This window comes from Mustela nigripes, chromosome 1 (assembly GCF_022355385.1).
Source record: "Mustela nigripes isolate SB6536 chromosome 1, MUSNIG.SB6536, whole genome shotgun sequence".
Taxonomy (NCBI): domain Eukaryota; kingdom Metazoa; phylum Chordata; class Mammalia; order Carnivora; family Mustelidae; genus Mustela; species Mustela nigripes.
The window spans coordinates 215895414-215914446 of NC_081557.1; the positions used below are offsets into that span (position 1 = coordinate 215895414).

The window sequence follows — 19033 nt, forward strand, 5'->3', positions numbered from 1 at the left end:
AGATCAAGAGTTACATAGTCTATCAACTGAGCCAGTCGGGCACCCCTGGAGTTAGAACTTTTTAAATTCTGGTTAACCTAGAATTATCACGAACTTGGTAAAATTGAGCATTTCAGACACCCCATACCAGAAATTTTGATTTAGGAGGTATGAGTAAAGCATTTAAACAAGACCTTCCGTGATGCTGTTGTGGATGATACCAGGCCCCACTTTGAAAATTGCTTTAATAGCTCCAACAAACCTTGTCAGTTTCTTCTAGGTCTTGCTTTATAATGTCCTTCCTGTCCTCTCTCCTATTTCAGTCCTGTCAGCTGTCAATTTTCAGCTCAGGTCACACTTTTGAGGAAGTCCTGACCTGACTATTCCAGCTGGAGATGCTCTCTGAGCTCCCATGGCAATCGGTATACAAAGGACATCTCCAAACTGACCAAGCAATCTGTCAGCAGGAACTTTTTGAGCATGCATTCCCAATAATGTACTTCTTCACCTAGGAATCAGTATCACACCATACTAATATTTTATATACACTATAAAATATTCACGGAAATTAACAGATGAATTAAAGAAAATAGGGGTGCCTCAGTTGGTTAAACATCTGCCTTCGGCTCAGGTCATGATCGCAGGATCCTGGGATCAAGTCCTGCATCTGGCTCCTTGTTCAGCAGAGAGTCTGCTGCTTCTTCTGCCTGATGCTCCCCGTTTGTACTCTCTCTCTCTGACAAATAAATAAATAAAATCTTAAAAAAAAAAAAACCACAAGTGTGTACATGTGCAAAATCATAAAGTACACTTAAGATTAGTATACTTTTCATATTTCACTGTGGGAATATTATCCCTTACTTAAAAAAAAAAAAAAGGCAGATAGAAAAACTGATCTGGCACGGTTTACACAATAGATTTGATGAAAGAGAAAACACACTTCACCACACATAATCATCTGCAATTAAGTAAAAATTTATTTGATTGTATAATAATGACATAAACAAATTATGGGGAAAATCTTCAATCAAAACTCAGAAAAAACCCTAAAGCATTATATGGGAATATATTATGGAGCTATCACTAGATTTAACTGTAGCTTGATAGCAAAAACAGTATGGAAGATGAGAGATAGTATTTCAAAATGTTATTTTTAAAGTAGGTAATTCCTTATGAAATTTAAAAATGCTATTTTTAAAGTAGGTGATTTCTTATGCTTTTGAATCAAGAGAGGCTAAAATTTAAATGATGTTGACAGTACTACTATAGGCTATGCATCATTTTTGTAAAGAGAAGAATTTTGAGAGTTTTCCTAAGCAAGGGACAAAGTTCTTTTTACAAAAAAAGTTATAATAGCTTTTTTTTCTGCCCTGAAAAAGCCTTCTGCAGTGGTTTACTGGAGCATCTAATGCAGTTGTGGAGTATGATACCTGAAGAAGCGATCTAATTGCTGACATAACTACAATTTTACTATATTTTCAATGTCAAGCTTCTAAAATCTGACTACTAAAATTGTAATAACTAATTACATAAAACTGAAATAAAATTTGAGATTTATATTCATAACATAGTGATGCTCCAGAATGTGTCCATCATCCAAAATCCAAAAATGTGTGTTTGGTGTACTTCTAACTGACTCCTTTTAACATTAGTCTAGTATTCCATGAACTTATCCTTTTGATTTTCCCTAATGTTCCAACATCTGTCTCGCTCCTTTCTGCATTTTCCATGTACTTACTTTGTTTCCAGTTTCCTTGAGACCTACTTCCTGAAACCCCCATCCTACTTACTTGACCTGGCAGCCATCCCAGCACTTTCTTTCATTGCATTCCTTCGTGAGGTCTTCTTTTCCAGATCCCAAGCCTTGTTTAGATTTACTCTTTTGTTTTGGTGAAGCATGTTCTGCAGGAGCCTCCTAAGAAAGGGTATACGGTAAGATAAAATTTTGAAATCATGCAAGTCTAAACTTTATTTTAGCACCATACTTGCTTGATTGGATTGTTGGGGTATAGAATTCTACATTGGAAATAATTTTTCCTTTTATATTTGAAGGCCTTGCTTTCTTTTCTTTTCTTTCTTTCTTTTTTTTTTTTTAAGACTTCCTCAGTAACTCAGAGTGATCACTTCTCTACCATTCTCACTACTGAGTAACAGAGTGTTTTTTTTTTTAAAGATTTTATTTATTCACTTGACAGACCGAGATCACAAGCAGGCAGAGAGGCAGGCAGAGAGGAAGGGAAGCAGGCTCCCTGCTGAGCAGAGAGCCCAATGCAGGGCTCGATCCCAGAACCCTGGGATCATGACCTGAGCCCAAGGCAGAGGCCTTAACCCACTGTGCCACCCAGGCTCCCCAAGGCCTTGCTTTCACAGTCTCCCTTCAACCAGTGTTGTTACCAAGATCTAAATATCAGGGGTGCCAGGGTGGCTCAGTCAGTTAAACATCTACCTTCAGTTCAGGGATTGAGCCCTGCGTGGGGCTCCCTGGTCAGCAGGGAGTCTGTTTCTGCTTCTGTCTCTGCCCCTGCTCGTGCTCAGATAAATAAAATCTTAAAAAAAAAAAAAAATCTAAATACCATTGTAAAAATATATTTTTAAAGATTTATCTGAGAAAGAAAAAGAGAGAGCAGGGGAAGGGAAAGAGAGAATCCTTAAGCAGACACCCCACATGTGGGGCTTGATCCCAGGACCCTGCGATCATGACCCGACCTAAAATCCAGAACTGGATACTTAACTGAGTCACCCAGGTGCCCGGTGAAAAATATCAAAAGTAACTCTTGTTTCATCTCCTTTGGCAACTTTTAGGATCTTTGTTAATCCTGGCATCCTGAAATATCATGGTATGCTTTTCTGTGTTTAATTCATTGTGCTGGGCACACAGTGGATTTTAATTTGTGACTTTTAATTTATGTGACTCGTGTCTTACATTTTGGGGAAATATTCTTTAATTTTGATATCTCTTTTCATCTCCTTTCTCTGTTCTCATTTTGGAGATCTTACTAATTAGATTGTGTATCCCATTCTGATCTTCTGCAATTACTTTTTGTTCTTTCCTATTTTCCATGTCTTTTGGTTCTACTTATTAAATTTTTTTCAACTCATCTTCCAACATAACTACTGAATGTTTAATTCTAGCTCTATTTTTCCAATATTTTTATTTTCTGATTGTTCATTTTTTCTAGCATCCTGTTCATATTTCATGGCTGCAGTATATTCTCCTATATTCTGAGGGTATGATAGGTTCTTCTGGGAGTTTTATGTTCTTTGCATTATTTCCGGGTTTTTGGTTCTTTTGATCTTCATGTTTTATTTAAATAGCCAACGTCTATTGATCCTTGGCTATCAGTTTATCATGATTATAAGAGCCTGGAAGCTATGTACGAGTGGACTCTGCGTTTTATTGTAACAGATAACCAAGTGGCAAGTTGTTTTTATAATTGTTCACCCCTCTGGCTGGGGTGGGTAGGACTGGGTATAAACCTAGCTGCCAGATTTGGAGCTAGCTAATTAACTGCCAATTAGCCAGCTGGAAAAGGGAACTGAAGGCCCATATTCAGCATACCGACATTTTCTCCCTCTCCTGTTTTCAGAGTAACACCTCACTAACACCACTACTCTTCTCAAGTCCCAGTTCTAATCCGTTTGATTTGTCCAGAGAATAAGCCTCCCATCTTTGGCTAGAAAGAATAAGAAGTAACCTGCTTCAAATCCTTGAGTCTTTGGGGGGATCTGGAAGGAAAAGATAAGTGTTCCAAATGTGTGGATCTTTCCTGCAATGCAGAATGGTTGCCACAACTATCAAGTTTTTTTTTTTTTTTTTTAAAGTAATACTTATTCCCTTCATGGTAAAGCAGGTGAGAAATTAGCTGCTTAAAACATGGCTTAAAATTTAGCAGTTAATCCAAACAGAACACAGACAACAACAAAATTAACCTACCTATTATTGCGACAGGATTTTTAAAATGTGTCTGTAAATGTTTTACTGGTTATGTGATTATTTTAGCCAAATACAATGTGTCTCCTATAAAACTCTCATAGCAGCAATTGGGTTTCCCTTCTACCTCACCTGTCTAATCTTGGATCAACTATGTGTTTGTCTCCCTCTCCCCTAATCCACATCAAGTAGTTGGAGGTAAGTAGGCAACATATAATGGCAGAGCCAGACTGCGCTCCAGGAACTCCATGACTACAACCCACTAAATGCTATTAACACATTTATAGAGCTGCCAGATTAAAAAATGGATTAAATGTGAATTTCAGATAAGTAATTTTTCCCGGTATAATATTTTATCAGAAATTCAAATTTATTTGGGCATCCTGTATTTTTATTTGCTCAATCAGTAACCCAACATATTTAAAGAAACAATGTGTAGGAAAGTGACCAACATAAACAAGTGGAGTATAAAGAGGGAAAGTGGGATCTGGACCAAAGCATTCAAGTCACTGGGAGTCTACATTACTACCAGGCAGGTAGCTAGGGGCTGACACTATATAACCCATTGTGTGATAAAGTCCTGTAGAATGCATTGGTTGTGGCTAACGTTAATGCTTTCAATTAACACAGAATTTAGTTCTCTAGGTGTAGGCCCCTTGTGTCACCGGAACTCTGCCACTGGTCAGGATCAAGTCTTTCTAGTTGTTCAGGGTGCAATCAAAAAACCAATCTAGGATATTCTTTCATGAAAAGTAGCCATACCCTTGGACTGTTCCAGATGTTTGGGTGCCTCCCAAAAAGCTATCCCTTCCAGACTATTGCCTAATTAAAACATTGAGAAACACCAGTTAATGTATTGGGTGTCAGGTCCCACACTTGACACTATGGATGGAATGTTAGTGTTAAATAAGCATAACTTTGGCAGTTAACCCAAACGTATTTTCCCCGAAGAAGAGCTCCTGAATTTACAAACTACAACACTGATTCTGACTGTTTAATCTGGTTTCTGCTGAAATCTAACTTTTTACCACACCAACTTGGTTTCTGTGTATACTAGGAACTTAATTTTAATTGCCCAAACTCCAACTTGTTTAAAGATCCAATCCTAAACTGTCACTACCATTTTAAATCGACTCCATGTTATTTGGAAGCAACAACTCTGGGACTCTCTGCCTGCTCTCTTAAAATTATTTTTAAAATCAGGCATTCCTTTCCACATCTGAGAAGAGCTGGTCATAGTTCCCACAGCGAAGAGGAGTTGCATAGCCAGCAAGTGTCAGGTTGTTGTGTTACCTTTATCCTCCCCATTTTTTTGGTTTTATGTCCAAAACTATTGTATCATCCCACTGTTGCCACCAATTGAAAGGAAGAATTTATAGAGGACTGTGCACAATGATCAGACTCAAACATGTAACTGTTAACTAAACTTTAAAACTGGCAAAGATATGCCAGAGATTTTCTTTTTGATAACATAACTCGACACAGGAGAAATACCTGGTGGTTGGTGTCAGCTAGTACAGCTCCCTCAATTTCCCTCAGTCTAGTGGATATTGTTCATTGGTAGACTCATATGCCAGGAGCTTGCATAGACTTGTATCACGAAGTCTGACACGGCATCCAAACTTTCTGGGCTTTTCAATGCACCCTAGCCATATGAGCAAAACACTCCTGTCCCTGATCTTTATGTGCCATTGCCTTGTGAACTTATCAAATACAGCTTAAATATGTGTCTGAAAGATCTCTTTATCTATTCCTAAGCTGACTATCCCTTTTGGGGTTTCATTGTTGGAGTGTGGCCTCCATGCAACTTTCCACTACACTTGGATGGCCACACATTTACAAATATCTAAGGGTCTGTATAAGGGTTAGGCTAAGTTAATGTGACCCTAGGAAGCAAAAACAACATCAATGGCCAAAAGCTTTGGGGCGGTTTATATTGGCTCAATGTATATTATTTTTAAAAAGATTTTATTTGAGAAAGACACAGAGAGAGCAAAGCAGTGGAAGAGCAGAGGGAGAGGGAGAAGCAGACTCCCCACTGAGCAAGGAGCCAGATGTGGGGCTCAGGCTCTATCCTAGGACTCTGAGATCATGACCTGAGCAGAGGTCGGAGGCACAACTGACTCAGCCATCCAGACACCTCAGTTCAGTATATTTTAAAACTTCTTATGTATAGTACCTTATTTAATTTTGCACTCCCAGGGTCTGGATAGTAGGTACCCCATACTGTTATTAGATGAATGACATGTAAATTTCTAACAAGAGACATGTAAACATAATGGCCTGCTCCAAAAGGCATTAATTTTTCTAATACTGAAGGCAAAAGTAGAAAACAAAGACAGAAGAGAGAATTTATGAATCAGTAAGGAAATAACCCAAGTGATTTCTAAATTCCCTAACAGCTTTACTAATCTACTTTAATACCAGAATATTTTCATCATAGAAAAATTTTTTTTAAATGGATAGTTATGATAGGAGTCCCATCAGGATAATCCCCAAAAGGCGATTTAAATCTGTCCCTCATCAGATATGTACCAATTTTTTCCTTCTCTTAGGAAAGCTGATGGGTTTAAAAGACATGACTATGGTCTTTTGTGCTCTAAGTATCTGGACTGCTTCAGAGGCTGTCTATATCTGCACTGTGAGAATACCTTTAAAGAATATTAATGTCTGTTGCTTTAGAAATCCTGTTTCCTTTGATAAATATTTCTATGAAAGCACAGTAAATTTGTCATTTCTCCTAATCCCTTGTGGGGGGAGGGTGAAAGTGGTAAATGCACCCCTAACCCCAGGTCCAGGACACACAAAAAGAAGTAAAGGCTAAAGGCTTTTTCTGGTATCTCTCATTTTGGGTAACCTGTAGTTATTTAGCATATACAAACAAATGGGTTCAAATCCAGGTCTTGATTGAATATTTTCTTTTACAAGTATGTTTCATTTTCTAGAGCTGCCAAGTCACCTCCTATCAGAGACACTATATTCTTTTTCTTTCTTTCTCTCTTTATCTACCTACCTATCTATCTAATCAGTTGACTCTATTCAGCACTTAGTGAATACTGAATATGCTTTAAGGAAAGCAAGGTCTACCTCATTTGTTGGGAACAAATGATTATACTCTGTTCAGCATGTACAAAGCTGTTGGTTTATTCAGCTGCAGAGCTGGGGAAAGGCTTCCTTTCAAAGTGAATAGCAAAAACGCTTCATGGCAAGGCACTTTTATATATACACACAGAAAAAGGAACATATTATGGTTACATAAACATCAATATATTTTAATTTTCAGACCTCCCTACCTCTTCCCCCCTCCCCCTTAAAAAAAAAGGGAACAGGTTCTTATAACACTTTAAAAACCCAATTTCACAGAACATCTATACATAGGAACAGTTTCTGATACATCCAGTTACACTAACAGTATGATACGGTTTTTCAGTAATTTTCCATTAACAAATATCTTTTCTACCTACTACAAGTCCCTCTTTTTTTCTTAAGACATGAGAACTAAGGCTCAGTAGAAATAGTCATTGGATTATAAACATTCTCCTCTCTCCTTAAAGTTGCCATACATGTATAGAATTTGTGATTTCATAATGCTTCCATTTTTTTTCATGCCACATCATATACAGCACTTAATTATGGAGAATAGGAAAAAGTAAAAGTAAAATGAAAGGATTTAGGATCTTTAACAATCTATTTTCTGATTCCTTTTAGATGCCCAGTCAACCAGGATCATACACACAGGTTTTATTCTATGGTAGACGTGTGAAAAGATTTATTGGTCCCATACATCTTCTTTTATGTATAATTTCTATGTTTTGATTCATTTAAATAAATGCACCAAGATTCATTTACAGGGGTACATTTCTCTTCCTTATTGAGCTAGAAGAAAATCTGAAGCTGATCTATGTAGAAAGACAATAAAGCTAAAACTCCAACTTCTGATAGATATACTATAGTGGTAAGTTCTTTAAAGTTAGAAGACTTCCTGAAATTTCTATGGATGTAAACAGTGCATAAAGTACTGCTGAGAACATTATACAGATGAAATATTTTAATTCACTAGCAGTTAATATTGAAAGCATAAATACCCTTAATCCTTTTCCCATTGATCTTTTAAAATGTGATGTGCTATTGACTAAAGTCTGAATGCCAAGATGCAGGAAACCTATTCCCTGCAGAACAGGTGTCTGTTTAACCCCTGGTTGCAATTTTTAGGCCAATGTAGCTAGAGATAGTGTGATGGGAACCTATGATATAAAGGTTTATACTGTAACTGCAGGTACTATATAACAGGCCCGAAGAAATGCAGCCTAGGTTTGAAACTGCACTCCCTTCCCGCAAAATAGGAACCCTAAAGGGTGCCATATATAGCCTATCTGTATAAAAGCTGGGAAATAAATCCATAGCCCCACCATTTTCTTTTGTCTAGGGAATTCAAATTCATGCAACTGTCTCACAGACACTAATGTTAGAAAAGAGTATGCTCAGAGAGGTGTTATTGGGAGTAGCTAAGTTCCTTCTTTCCCCACTGGCTAGTCTGAAGGTTAGGTAACAAAAGGGATAGGGAGCTACTACTTCTTCCTTCCTGTTCACAATGAGACATCTGGTCAAGAGTCCATTCAGTGAGGCAGAACAAATTGGTGGGGGAACTGAGTGTGGACAAGAGTCTACCTAACTTTTGTAATATGGTCCCTTTGGTCTAATTTTCTACTGAAGTTCTTTTTATCCACAGGATCTGTCAAAGGGCCTGCTCACCATGCATTTTCTATAGCTGAATTATGGGACCACTATACTTGGTAGTACTTACGGGCTTGTTAGGACAGGGCATGGTTTGGTTGAAAAGGCATTTGTTTCTCAACTGTGGTATGTGTGACTTTGTACTTCCTTCCTCAATCAGCAATACAAGAGAGATCAGAACAAATGGTGGGTCTTTAGAGTGATGTGGTTAAGAGTTTGTTAACTGCCTTCTGGAAGTCAGTGTACGAGTATGTAGTGTTGATGGGCTCAGTGCGGGTTGTTTCCTTAACTGTTTTAGTTAACCAGCCACAGCAACAACCAGAAACACATGAATTAGGGATCTGTTTTAGGTATTCAGGTATAGGAGTGGCCCTACTCAATGTTCGGCTTAGCTGTTTGGTGGCAAACTGCAGCGCTCCATTAAGAGTGGCATGATCTCTAGAAAGCCGACTGGCATTTGTAAGGGGCTTTTGAAAAGGTGGGACTCCACAAGAAGCCAGAGGAGGCCATTCAGGAATGGGTTCCAGTTTAGGTACACAATGGGAGCAATGGGAGAGTCTTAGACCTATTTCTCGAAGTATATGGACTGGTGTGCTTGGATCCAAGAGTTTAGCATGATATAACCAGGAATTAGGACTTAAAGGTTTCCAAGTTGTAGAGTATTTTAAAAGGCACTTAACCTGCCAGGCAAGACTCTCGAGAGGTGTGAGGTTGGGCACCACAGGGTCTTCTTCTTCAGAGGAATCCCACTCTTGCCCAGAACTCTCATTTAGGTAGTTAGCGTTTTCTTCTCCCTCACTTTCTGATTCTGATAAGCGGTCAGGAGAGGGATTTCTGGGACCCATTAGATTAGAACAGAAGAAACTAGAAAAAGGTAACAATCTAAGCCAGCAAAATATTGACTAAAACTAGCAAATAGAAACAAAAGGTGGAAAATCCTTCAGCAAGATTAATCTTGTCAGTCCATTACACACACACAGTATGCCTTTGGCTCATTATCACACTGTGCAGTTCTTCAAGATTATGTTGTATATTCTTCACTTACAAAGAAGACATCTCAGTTCTCAGGACCAGTTCAGTGTGTAAAAGTGTTAAGTCACTTACCAGCGGTGTGGTACAGGTCAGAGTCTCTCCTTCAAATCCTGGCTACCCAAGAAGAGAAGGGGTCCTCGCAAGCTGATTTTCTTAGCCTGTTCTCAATTGGTCGTGATACTGTGGAGACACTTCGTGTATTCTGTTTTGTTGGTAGGGATATTATATCTACTTGGTAACAAAAAGAAACAATGGTTGCCTTTGTTGTCCACTGGTGGTGCAAATTTTGTGCAGGGAGATGGTGGATGAGTTGTCAGGGACATCTGGTGTACATGGATCCGATGTTTTCCAGAGATGGTGCAAATGCCCTTGGAAACTGGTGACTTAGTTGTTGAACTATCTGGAAAGGTAGCTTTAACCTGTGAATGAAAAGACTAGAGAAATGATATTAAAGCCTGAAAGCAATGGGTAACATTACTGTCCATCTAACTTTATATGGAGTATTTAAGAACACAGGTGCTGAACATGAATACTTACTGGGCTTTTCCATCTCTCTGTCTTACTCTTAGGCAGATTTTTCTACTGGGAATGAATCCTGGAAAGGAGAGCCTGGGGTCATTCTAATCGTTTATTGGTACCTATCTGGGTCAGTTTATTTTTTAGTATACTGTTCTAGCCCCCAAAATTATTTCTGCAAAAGCAGTTCCTTTATGCCCCAAACTCCAGACAGAGAGCTGTAAAAGGTACTTTTTACCCTTTAGATGAGTTTGTTGGGATTAGTTTTAGAGGACCTGTCCTGGCTATAGAGCTGCTTAGGACTCTTGCTGGCACCCAAAGGTTGTGGTCATATAACCATATTCTATAGATATGAGAGAGAAATTTAAATCTCTTTTTTTCCTCATCAGGTATAATTCCTTTTTTAAAAAATAATTCTTAATATAGCAGAAATTACAATTACAATGAATGTAAACAGGTTAAGCTCATGGTTAAAAGATAGACACTCTGATTGGATTAAAAGAAACAAAACAAGATTCAATAATATGCAACCAACAGAAGATACTTCAAAGCAAAAAGACACAGAAAGGTAAAATGTAAAAGAATGGAAAAAGATGTTATCAGGCAACTGTGGACCAAAATAAAGCTGAGAAGCAATGTTAATACCCAACAAAAAAGATTTCAAGTCAAAAGATCTAAGGGACAAAGGACAATAACACCAGTAAAAGGAACAGAATAAAATTATATAGTACTCATCATAAACATTTACGATCCTGAAAGCACATCCTCAAAATTTCTCAAGCAACAATGGACAGAACTATATAAGCAGGAGACAGAATAAGCCTGAAAACAGTCAAAATATTAATACACTTTAGATGTTATGTCAGTAGTCAGAACTCTATACCAAAGAGAACAGATATTTGAGAGTGCACACTCACACACATGAAAACAGATAATGTATTAGGTTATAAAGTAAAACTAGATTCTGAAGGGTCTATTTCATTCAGACTAAATTCTCTGACCAAAATGAGTAAAAGTAATATTAAAGGTTAGTTAAAGGTAATTCTATGTTGGGAAGTTAAGTAACTCATGGGTTAAAATGGAAATTATAAAGGATATCAAATACTAAAACCAAATAATATAAACCACACAAGGCAAAATTTGTGGGACACGGGGAAACATGTACCTAAAAGAAAATTATAGCTTTGAATACGATGATGAGGAAATGAGGAGGTTTAAATATCTACAAGTTAACCATTCAATTCAAAATAATGGAAAAGATCAAGAGCAAAATAAGCAGGAAGGAAATAGAGGCAGAAATGATATAGCATACAGGAATAATACATAAGACTGATAAAAACTAAAAGATGGTTTTTTGAAAATATGAGTAAGAAAAGTGAAACTTATCAAGAAACTTAATACAAAAAGACAAAAAATAGATTAAAAATAAAAAAACACAGGATGCCTGGGTGGCTAAGTTGGTTAAGTGTTGTCTGCCTTTGGCTTAGGTCATGATACCTGGGTTCTGGGATCAAGCCCTGCACTGGGCTCCTTGCTCAATGGGGAGCTACTTCTCCCTCTGCCTGCTGCTCCCCACTGCTTGTGTTCTCTCTCTGACAAATAAATAAATCTTTAAAAAAAAAAAAAAAGAAGACAAATATATACTAAATGGGAAAATCAAGATGAAATGGCTTAATTCTGTTAGAGAATTCTAAAATTCATATAGGAAGAAGTAGATAACTTGAAAAGACCAAACCAGTAAGTGTTTAAGAAAATGAAAAGGCACCAACCTCCTTTTTAAAGCACTAGGCCTATATGGTTTTATAAGTGAGTTCTACTAAACTTCCAAGGAAGTTAACTTATTTAAGTTGTTTCAGAAAAAAGGAAAAAAGCATAAAAACTGACAAATCCTTTTATGAAGATAACAAAATATTAATTCTAAACCTAAAGATGAACCAAATGAAAAAAGTACAGGCTCATTTCACCTGCAAAAATTCCAAATAATACCTAACAAAACCTAATAGTAGATTAAAGGAAAAAAATTAAAAAAAAAAAAAAAAAGAATATGCCATTCCATAGAACTTATCCCAGGGAAAGGAAGAATATCTCAACTTCAAAAAATTTTTTGGGTGTGGTGCAAAAATAATGAATACTGTTATGCTGAAAATAAAAAATAAATAAAAAAAAAAGAACCCCCCCCCCAAATTTATAAATTTATTTCACCATTATAAGAAAATAAAGCAAAAAAAAAATTTATTTTCATCAAGTGTATATATTTAACCTTTCTTAGTTCCTTTAAAAACAAAACAAAAGGGGTGTCTGGGGGTCTTCAAAAACAAAACAAAAGGGGTGTCTCAGTAGGTTAAGCCTCTGCCTTTGGCTCAGGTCGTGGCCTCAGGGTCCTGGGATCAAGCCCTGCATTGTGCTCTCGGCTCAGCCCTCTCCCTCTCTGCCTACCTGTGATCTCTTTCTCTCTCTCTGTCAAATAATTAAAAACTTAAAAACGAACAAACAAACAAAACAACAAAAAAATATTCTTACCAAACTAGGAAGAAAAGTTATCCTCTTGATTTGGTAAATGTTATCACCAAAAACTTTCAGCAAATATAACCTACAGGAGAAAATTTAGATATATTCCCTCTAAAAATACAATGAGATAAGGATAGCCATGATAACTGATATTGCCTAATACAGTACTAAAAGTCCTAATCAATGCTATAAAAATAAGAATAATATAAAAAAGAATAAATGACAGGTGTAAGAACTGGAAGAAAAGAGACGCAACAATTTACAAATGATATGGTCATTGAATTAAAAAAAAACTAACATATCAACAATTAGAGCTAATAAAAAGGCTCAACAAAGTTTCTGGATTTGAGATTAATCTATGGATATTCATTACTTATTATATAGTATATACCACTTACTGTTCTAGGAACTGCAAATGTTAACTCCTTTAAAGTTCTCCTAACAACCCTATTAGACAGGTGCTTTTATTCCCTCATTTTAAACATGAGGTTTAAGTTACCTGCTCAAGGCCATAGCTCTACTAAGTGACAGGATGTGGATTTGAACAGAGGAACTTTTAACTTCTACACAAGCAATACTAAAAATATGTATTACATATTCAAGCGAGAAAAAAAACCCAGCCCCAAACTTCTCATGGATCTAGGAACTACCTAATAATATATAAGACCTCTGAAAAATGTAAAATTCTAATAAAAAACATAGAAGGTGATTTAAAAATCTTGGAACAAATGAATATTAAAGGGGTTCTTGGCCTACAAGACATTAACACATATTACAAAAATCACAGACATTAAAATAGGGTAGTCAGTGTATTGGAACAAAACAGTCCAATCAAACAGAACAAAACTCAGAAACTCAGCCATATAAAGTTTTGGAATGTAGTACAAAATAAAGTTATCATATAAATCAAGGGGGGATGGAAGTATTTAGTACATAATATTGGTAAAGCTGGGGCGCCTGGGTGGCTCAGTGAGTTAAGCCTCTGCCTTCAGCTCAGGTCGTGATCTCAGGGTCCTGCTGAGCAGAGATTCCCGCATGGGCTCTCTGCTCAGCAGGGAGCCTGCTTCCTCCTCTCTCTCTGCCTGCCTCCCTGCCTCCCTGTGATCTCTCTCCCTCTGTCAAATAAATAAATCCTTTAAAAAAATATTGGTAAAGCTGGCTTATTACATAAAGAAAAACCAAACTGTATATATACCTATATAATTTTACATACAAAGGAGGACTCATGTTGGATGAAAGACCTAAGTGAGAATGGTAAACTATGACATTAAAAGAATATAATACAAGAATATAGAATATCATTATGACTTGAGGCCAGGAAGACTTATTTTTATTATTATTTTAAGATTTTATTTATTTATTTTAGAGATAGGGGGAGAGAGAGAGAGAGAGAAAGAGAGTGTGAATGTGTGTGGGGGGAAGAAGCAGAGGGCGAGGGACAAGAAGACTCCATACTGAGTACAGAGCCCCATGTGTGGCTTGATCCCATCACCTTGAGATCATGATCTGAGCTGAAATCAAGAGTTGGATGCCCAACTGACTGAGCCACCCAGACATCCCGCAGGGAGACTTTAAAATGAAAAAAACATAAAGCACATGACCAAAAAATGGGGTTTTCAAATACATCAAAATTAATTATTTCTGGATTGAAGATAACAAGAACCAACTTGACTACAAATTCACAATAAAAAGAAAGCAACCTCAACAAAGGGCAAAGGACAAAAATATTCAATTTACAGAAGAGAAAAATCAACTGGTCATTAGCCATATGATGAGTTAAGAGTTATCACACTATTCTACTTGGTAAAAATTAGAAAGCTGGAGACAATGCTAAGTGTTAGAGAGGAGACAAAGGAACAACACCTGTAGGAACCAGTACTGCTGGTAATATTATAGCCTGGGGTAATTTTTCTGAAGAGAAATCTGGCTGCACCATTTAGCCAAACTCTTTGCACATCTCATGATTCAGCAATTCTACTTGTGTGTGTGTGTGTGTATACATATATACATACGTGTGTGTGTGTGTGTGTGTATACAGTAAAGAAATTCTCCATTAAGACCAACATGTATTCTGAAGCTTCATTTTTGGTGGTAAGAAGCATCCTAGGTTTCCATCACTGGAGGAATGGATAAGCAAAATGTGGTAAAAGCACACTAGAAGTATACATAGCAACATAGATGTACTAAAGGCAGAACTCTAAATGTAAAAAGCAAAAACCAAAATATCAATATCCCATTTGTGCCATTCTGTAGGACTGATTTTCAAAATGAGTTAGTAAAATCTCTAGTTTCAAATACATACTAAGCTGTGCTAATAACATATGGAATGGCTTCAGGTCAATATTCCCCTAAAGAACATTTCTCTGGTTTTTACACATTCTCTTTACTTAACTCTGTTCCCCAAAATGTCTGGCATATATTACAGTTTAGTAAGTCTTTTAAAAGAAAATGAGAGATGACAAAGGTTTGCTCTAAGTAACTATACAAGCATGTTCTATTTTTATTCTATGAAGACAAAAATTCTCAAATTATATTCAGATGATTGGGTAATATGTTGCACAAAGACAAATGAAAGAAATTTTTAAAGCAGAATCAATATTGCTACATCTTTACTAGATTCCACCTGCAAGATTATTACTGAGCTATTATTGTTACTGTGTTACTCAAAGCACTCTTTAAAATGCCCACTGTACTTTGAAGACTCTTTGGAGGCATATGTAATTCTAGAGTGAACCCATCACTGGACTCCTTTACATTCTATGTGTATCATTTTCCCACATCAAAACTGAATTAACCACATCTATTGCATTTACTCCTACCTATAATTTACCTTTAAAGAGTGACTACCATAATTTCAGAACTACATAGCCTTACCTTACAAAATCTTCACTTTTGTCATTTCTCCAACTAAACTAAGTTTACCCAGAACAGGAAGAAATTTATTCCCATAGTTGGTATCACTTGTTTTTTCCCACAAAACTAAAAGCAAAACTGAAGAAACAGGTAAGCTTTAAGGCAGTGAGACTAGGATGTTTAATTAGCATCTTTTTTTTCAGCTTTATTGAGGTACATGACATATATTTAACATGTGCAATGTGATGTTTTATGTATATATCGTGAAATGATTACCGCAAACAAGTTACTAATACATCCAACACCCCAGTTACCATTTTCTTGCACGTGGTGTGAACACTTGAGATCCAGTCTCAGCAAATTTCAGGTATACATACATTATTACTAACTATGGTCACTAGGCTGTACACTAGGTTTCCAGAATTTATAACTCCAAGTTTGTACTTTGTCCAATGTCTCCCAATTTCCTCCATCCCCCAAGGCACTGATAACTTCCATTCTACTCTTTGTTACGATGAGTTTGACTTTTTTTGATTCTGCATATAAGTAGGATTATACAGTAGTTGCCTTTCTGGGTCTGGCTTATTTCACTTAAAAGAATATCCTCCAGGCTGACCCATATTGTAGCAAATAGCAGGATTTCCTTCCTTTTTAAGACTAAAGAGTATTCCATTATATATAAATCACACCTTTATCCATTCATCCATTCATGGGCACTTATGTTGTTTCCGTATCTTGGCTATGGTGACTAATGCTGCAATGAACATGGGAGTGCAGATACATCTTTTGAGAAAGTTATTTCATTTCCTTTGGCTATATACCTAGATAGGACTGCTGGATCACATAGGTATTTGTTTTTAATTTTTTTGAAGAAACTCCAGACTGTTTTCTATATAATGGCTATGACAATTTACATTCCCACCAAAATGTATAAGGGTTCTCTTTTCTCCACATCCTCACTAACACTTGTTATCTTTCGATTTTTTGCTAATAGTCATCCCAACAGGTGTGAGGTGATAGCTCACTGAAATTTTGATTTGCATTTCTCTGGTAATTAGTGTTGTTGAGCACCTCTTCATATACTTGTTGGCTGTATGTCTTCTGTGGAAAAATGTCTATTCAGGTCTTTTGCTTATTTTTTAATTAGGTTTTTGCTTTTTACTTATTAAATTGTAGGATTTTCTTATATATTTTGGATATTAACTCCTTATGGGAAATATACTTTGCAAAGGTTGCCTTTTCACTTTATGATCCACCTTTCTTTTTTATGTTTCAGATTATAATGGTCAAAAAATACTAAACAAAACCTTGTTACTAAAGCCTAAAAAAAGTTAATCAGTATAGTTAGGCTGACCTCTGGTGGCCAGATGCCTCATCCTTCAGTATCTGACAAAATGATACAAAGTCCTCTCTGATTAGTGGAGAGATCATCCAATAAAATACAGTAAAGGAAATAATATTGTTAGAAACTTCAGAGTCAGAGGAACAGGTAGTAAGGACCCAAAGAATAAAAAAGCTGAGCAATTAAAGGCCACAAAATAAGAAAAATGTCTCTAAATGTCAGTTTGTTCTAATTTCTAGTCCGCCAATTTTACATGAAAAACAAATGGCATACACAATGGTTCTCAAAATAATAACTGTTTCACACTATCAAATAATGTAGTCACTGGCCCCATTCGTCTATGGAGCACCCAAAATGTGGCTAGTGTAAAATAACACTTAACTTCAAAGACTAAGTAGACAAAAAAAAAGGAGAATGTAAATCATTCCATTAATAATTTGTTGATTACATGTTGAAATAATATCTTGGATATACTTGGCTAATATCTTAATGCCATTTCCAGCTTTCTTTCTCCATAGCTTTCCAGGCATTTTACATTTAGCTACTTGTGTTAGCAGTAATATCCCATGTTTTTCAGCCTCTACGCTTTTGCTCCAGCTGATTAACCTAAAATACTCATACTTCTTTGCTTTTTCTGAATTAGACCTCTTAAAGATTTTTTTTTTTTATTTGTTTGACAGATAGAGATCCTAGGTAGGCAGAGAGAGAGAGAGAGGGAGGAAGCAGGTTCGCCGCGGAGCAGAGAGCCCGATGTGGGGCTCGATCCCGGGACCCTGGGACCATGACCTGAGCCGAAGGCAGAGTCTTTAACCCACTGGGCCACCTAGGCGCCCCTGAATTAGACCTCTTGATAATCTGAAATTATAGGCAGCCTAAATGCAACCATTTCATTACTTTAGCATTTGAATACTTACAGTGTCGTATGTATAATACGAAACAAGAAAATGGGTGAATAAATTATCAAATATCCATAGAACAGAATACTACAGCAACCTATCTGTGCCTCTGTTTCTTCATCTTAAAAGGAGCTAGAAGTTACATTATCGGGGTTGTTGGTAAGGGCTGAATGAACTAAAGTGCTTAGAATAAGTGTCTGGCAAATAAGGTGTAAGTTATTATTATGAAAGTATTCATATGAATAAATCTCAACAACAATACTAATTGAAAAAAGCAAGTTGCAAAGGACTATTTTGTTTGCAAATGACGATTTATATAATGTTGGAACATGAAAACAATGTATTTTTCAGAGACTTATTCATATGTCATTAATACATAAAACCGTTGACTTCAAAAGAGCTGTTAATGATGGAGAGAGAAGGTAATTCAATTGGAAAAAGGTAGGCAGGCGGCTCAATAATCTATTTCTTTAGCTGGCTGTGAGTATTGAGATGTTTTTGTCTGATATAATTCCATTTTTTTTTTTTTTTTTTTAAGTTTAAAGACCTAGTTCCTCCTGGAAGGCATTCCAAATTTCTTTTTCTTTACCACTACCCTAAACACCATCCCGTGTTCTCCTTTGTTGAATACACTGTCGTTATGCACCTCGGTAGCTAGGCCTCGGGAGCTGGTGCATCTAGAATAAGCTGGGTCTAAATTAAATCATGCCTCTCTTCACAGCTCTTCCCAGACTGCCTCCCTTTTGCAGACCCTCCACCAGCCGCCGTCCGAGAAAGTTGAAAATGACGGAGGCGCGCTTCCCTCAGCAGACCTCGTAACTCAGCAGATCGGGAACGTCTGCTTTCTCGGCGGAGGCCGGGCCGCTGCCCAGCCTCCAGCACGCCCTCTCCCCTTCTCGACGGATCTCTAAACGAACCCCTACGCTTGGCATCCCCAGCTCCCCTATTTAGCCGGAGCAGAAACTGTTCCCCTCAGCAGATTCCCTGTTCTCACCCATAGAAGATCCTTTCTTCTTTCTCGCCCCACGCCCAGGGGCACGACCCGGATAGGCCTGGCACCACTATCTCTGCCTGGACCGCAAAACCGCCCTCCGGCAGGTGTCCGATGCCACTTCCGGGCAAGGCGACGATCCTCTTACAAACGCCACTTCCCACTCGCAAAACCGCCGCGCAGATCCTAAGCGCATGCGTCCAAAGTGCCTCATTTGAGGGAGGTGGCCCTCTCTCTTCCCGCTCCCGCGG

The 19033-nt window shown here is 37.3% G+C and overlaps 1 protein-coding gene across 9 annotated transcripts; it reads right to left on the reverse strand.

Annotated features, from left to right (window-relative positions):
- Positions 1–938: 938 nt before the first annotated feature.
- DCAF16 (DDB1 and CUL4 associated factor 16) lies at positions 939–19010 on the reverse strand. 9 transcript variants are annotated; one of them, XR_009400696.1, is made up of 4 exons: positions 18786–19010; positions 12713–12782; positions 9749–10095; positions 939–1894 (listed from the first exon to the last, which is right to left on the reverse strand). XR_009400696.1 is itself a non-coding variant. In XM_059381624.1 (4 exons), the coding sequence occupies exon 4, from the start codon at positions 9487–9489 to the stop codon at positions 8839–8841; it is 651 nt and encodes a 216-aa protein (XP_059237607.1). In that variant the 5' UTR covers positions 9490–10095; positions 10214–10271; positions 12713–12782; positions 18786–19008; the 3' UTR covers positions 7031–8838. The 9 variants fall into 9 exon arrangements, 8 of the variants coding, with proteins under 8 accessions (XP_059237607.1, XP_059237612.1, XP_059237632.1 ...); XM_059381624.1 differs by lacking the exon at positions 939–1894 and adding an exon at positions 10214–10271 and having other exon boundaries at positions 7031–10095; positions 18786–19008; XM_059381629.1 differs by lacking the exon at positions 939–1894 and adding an exon at positions 10214–10271 and having other exon boundaries at positions 7031–10110; positions 18786–19008.
- Between the last annotated feature and the right edge of the window lie 23 nt (positions 19011–19033).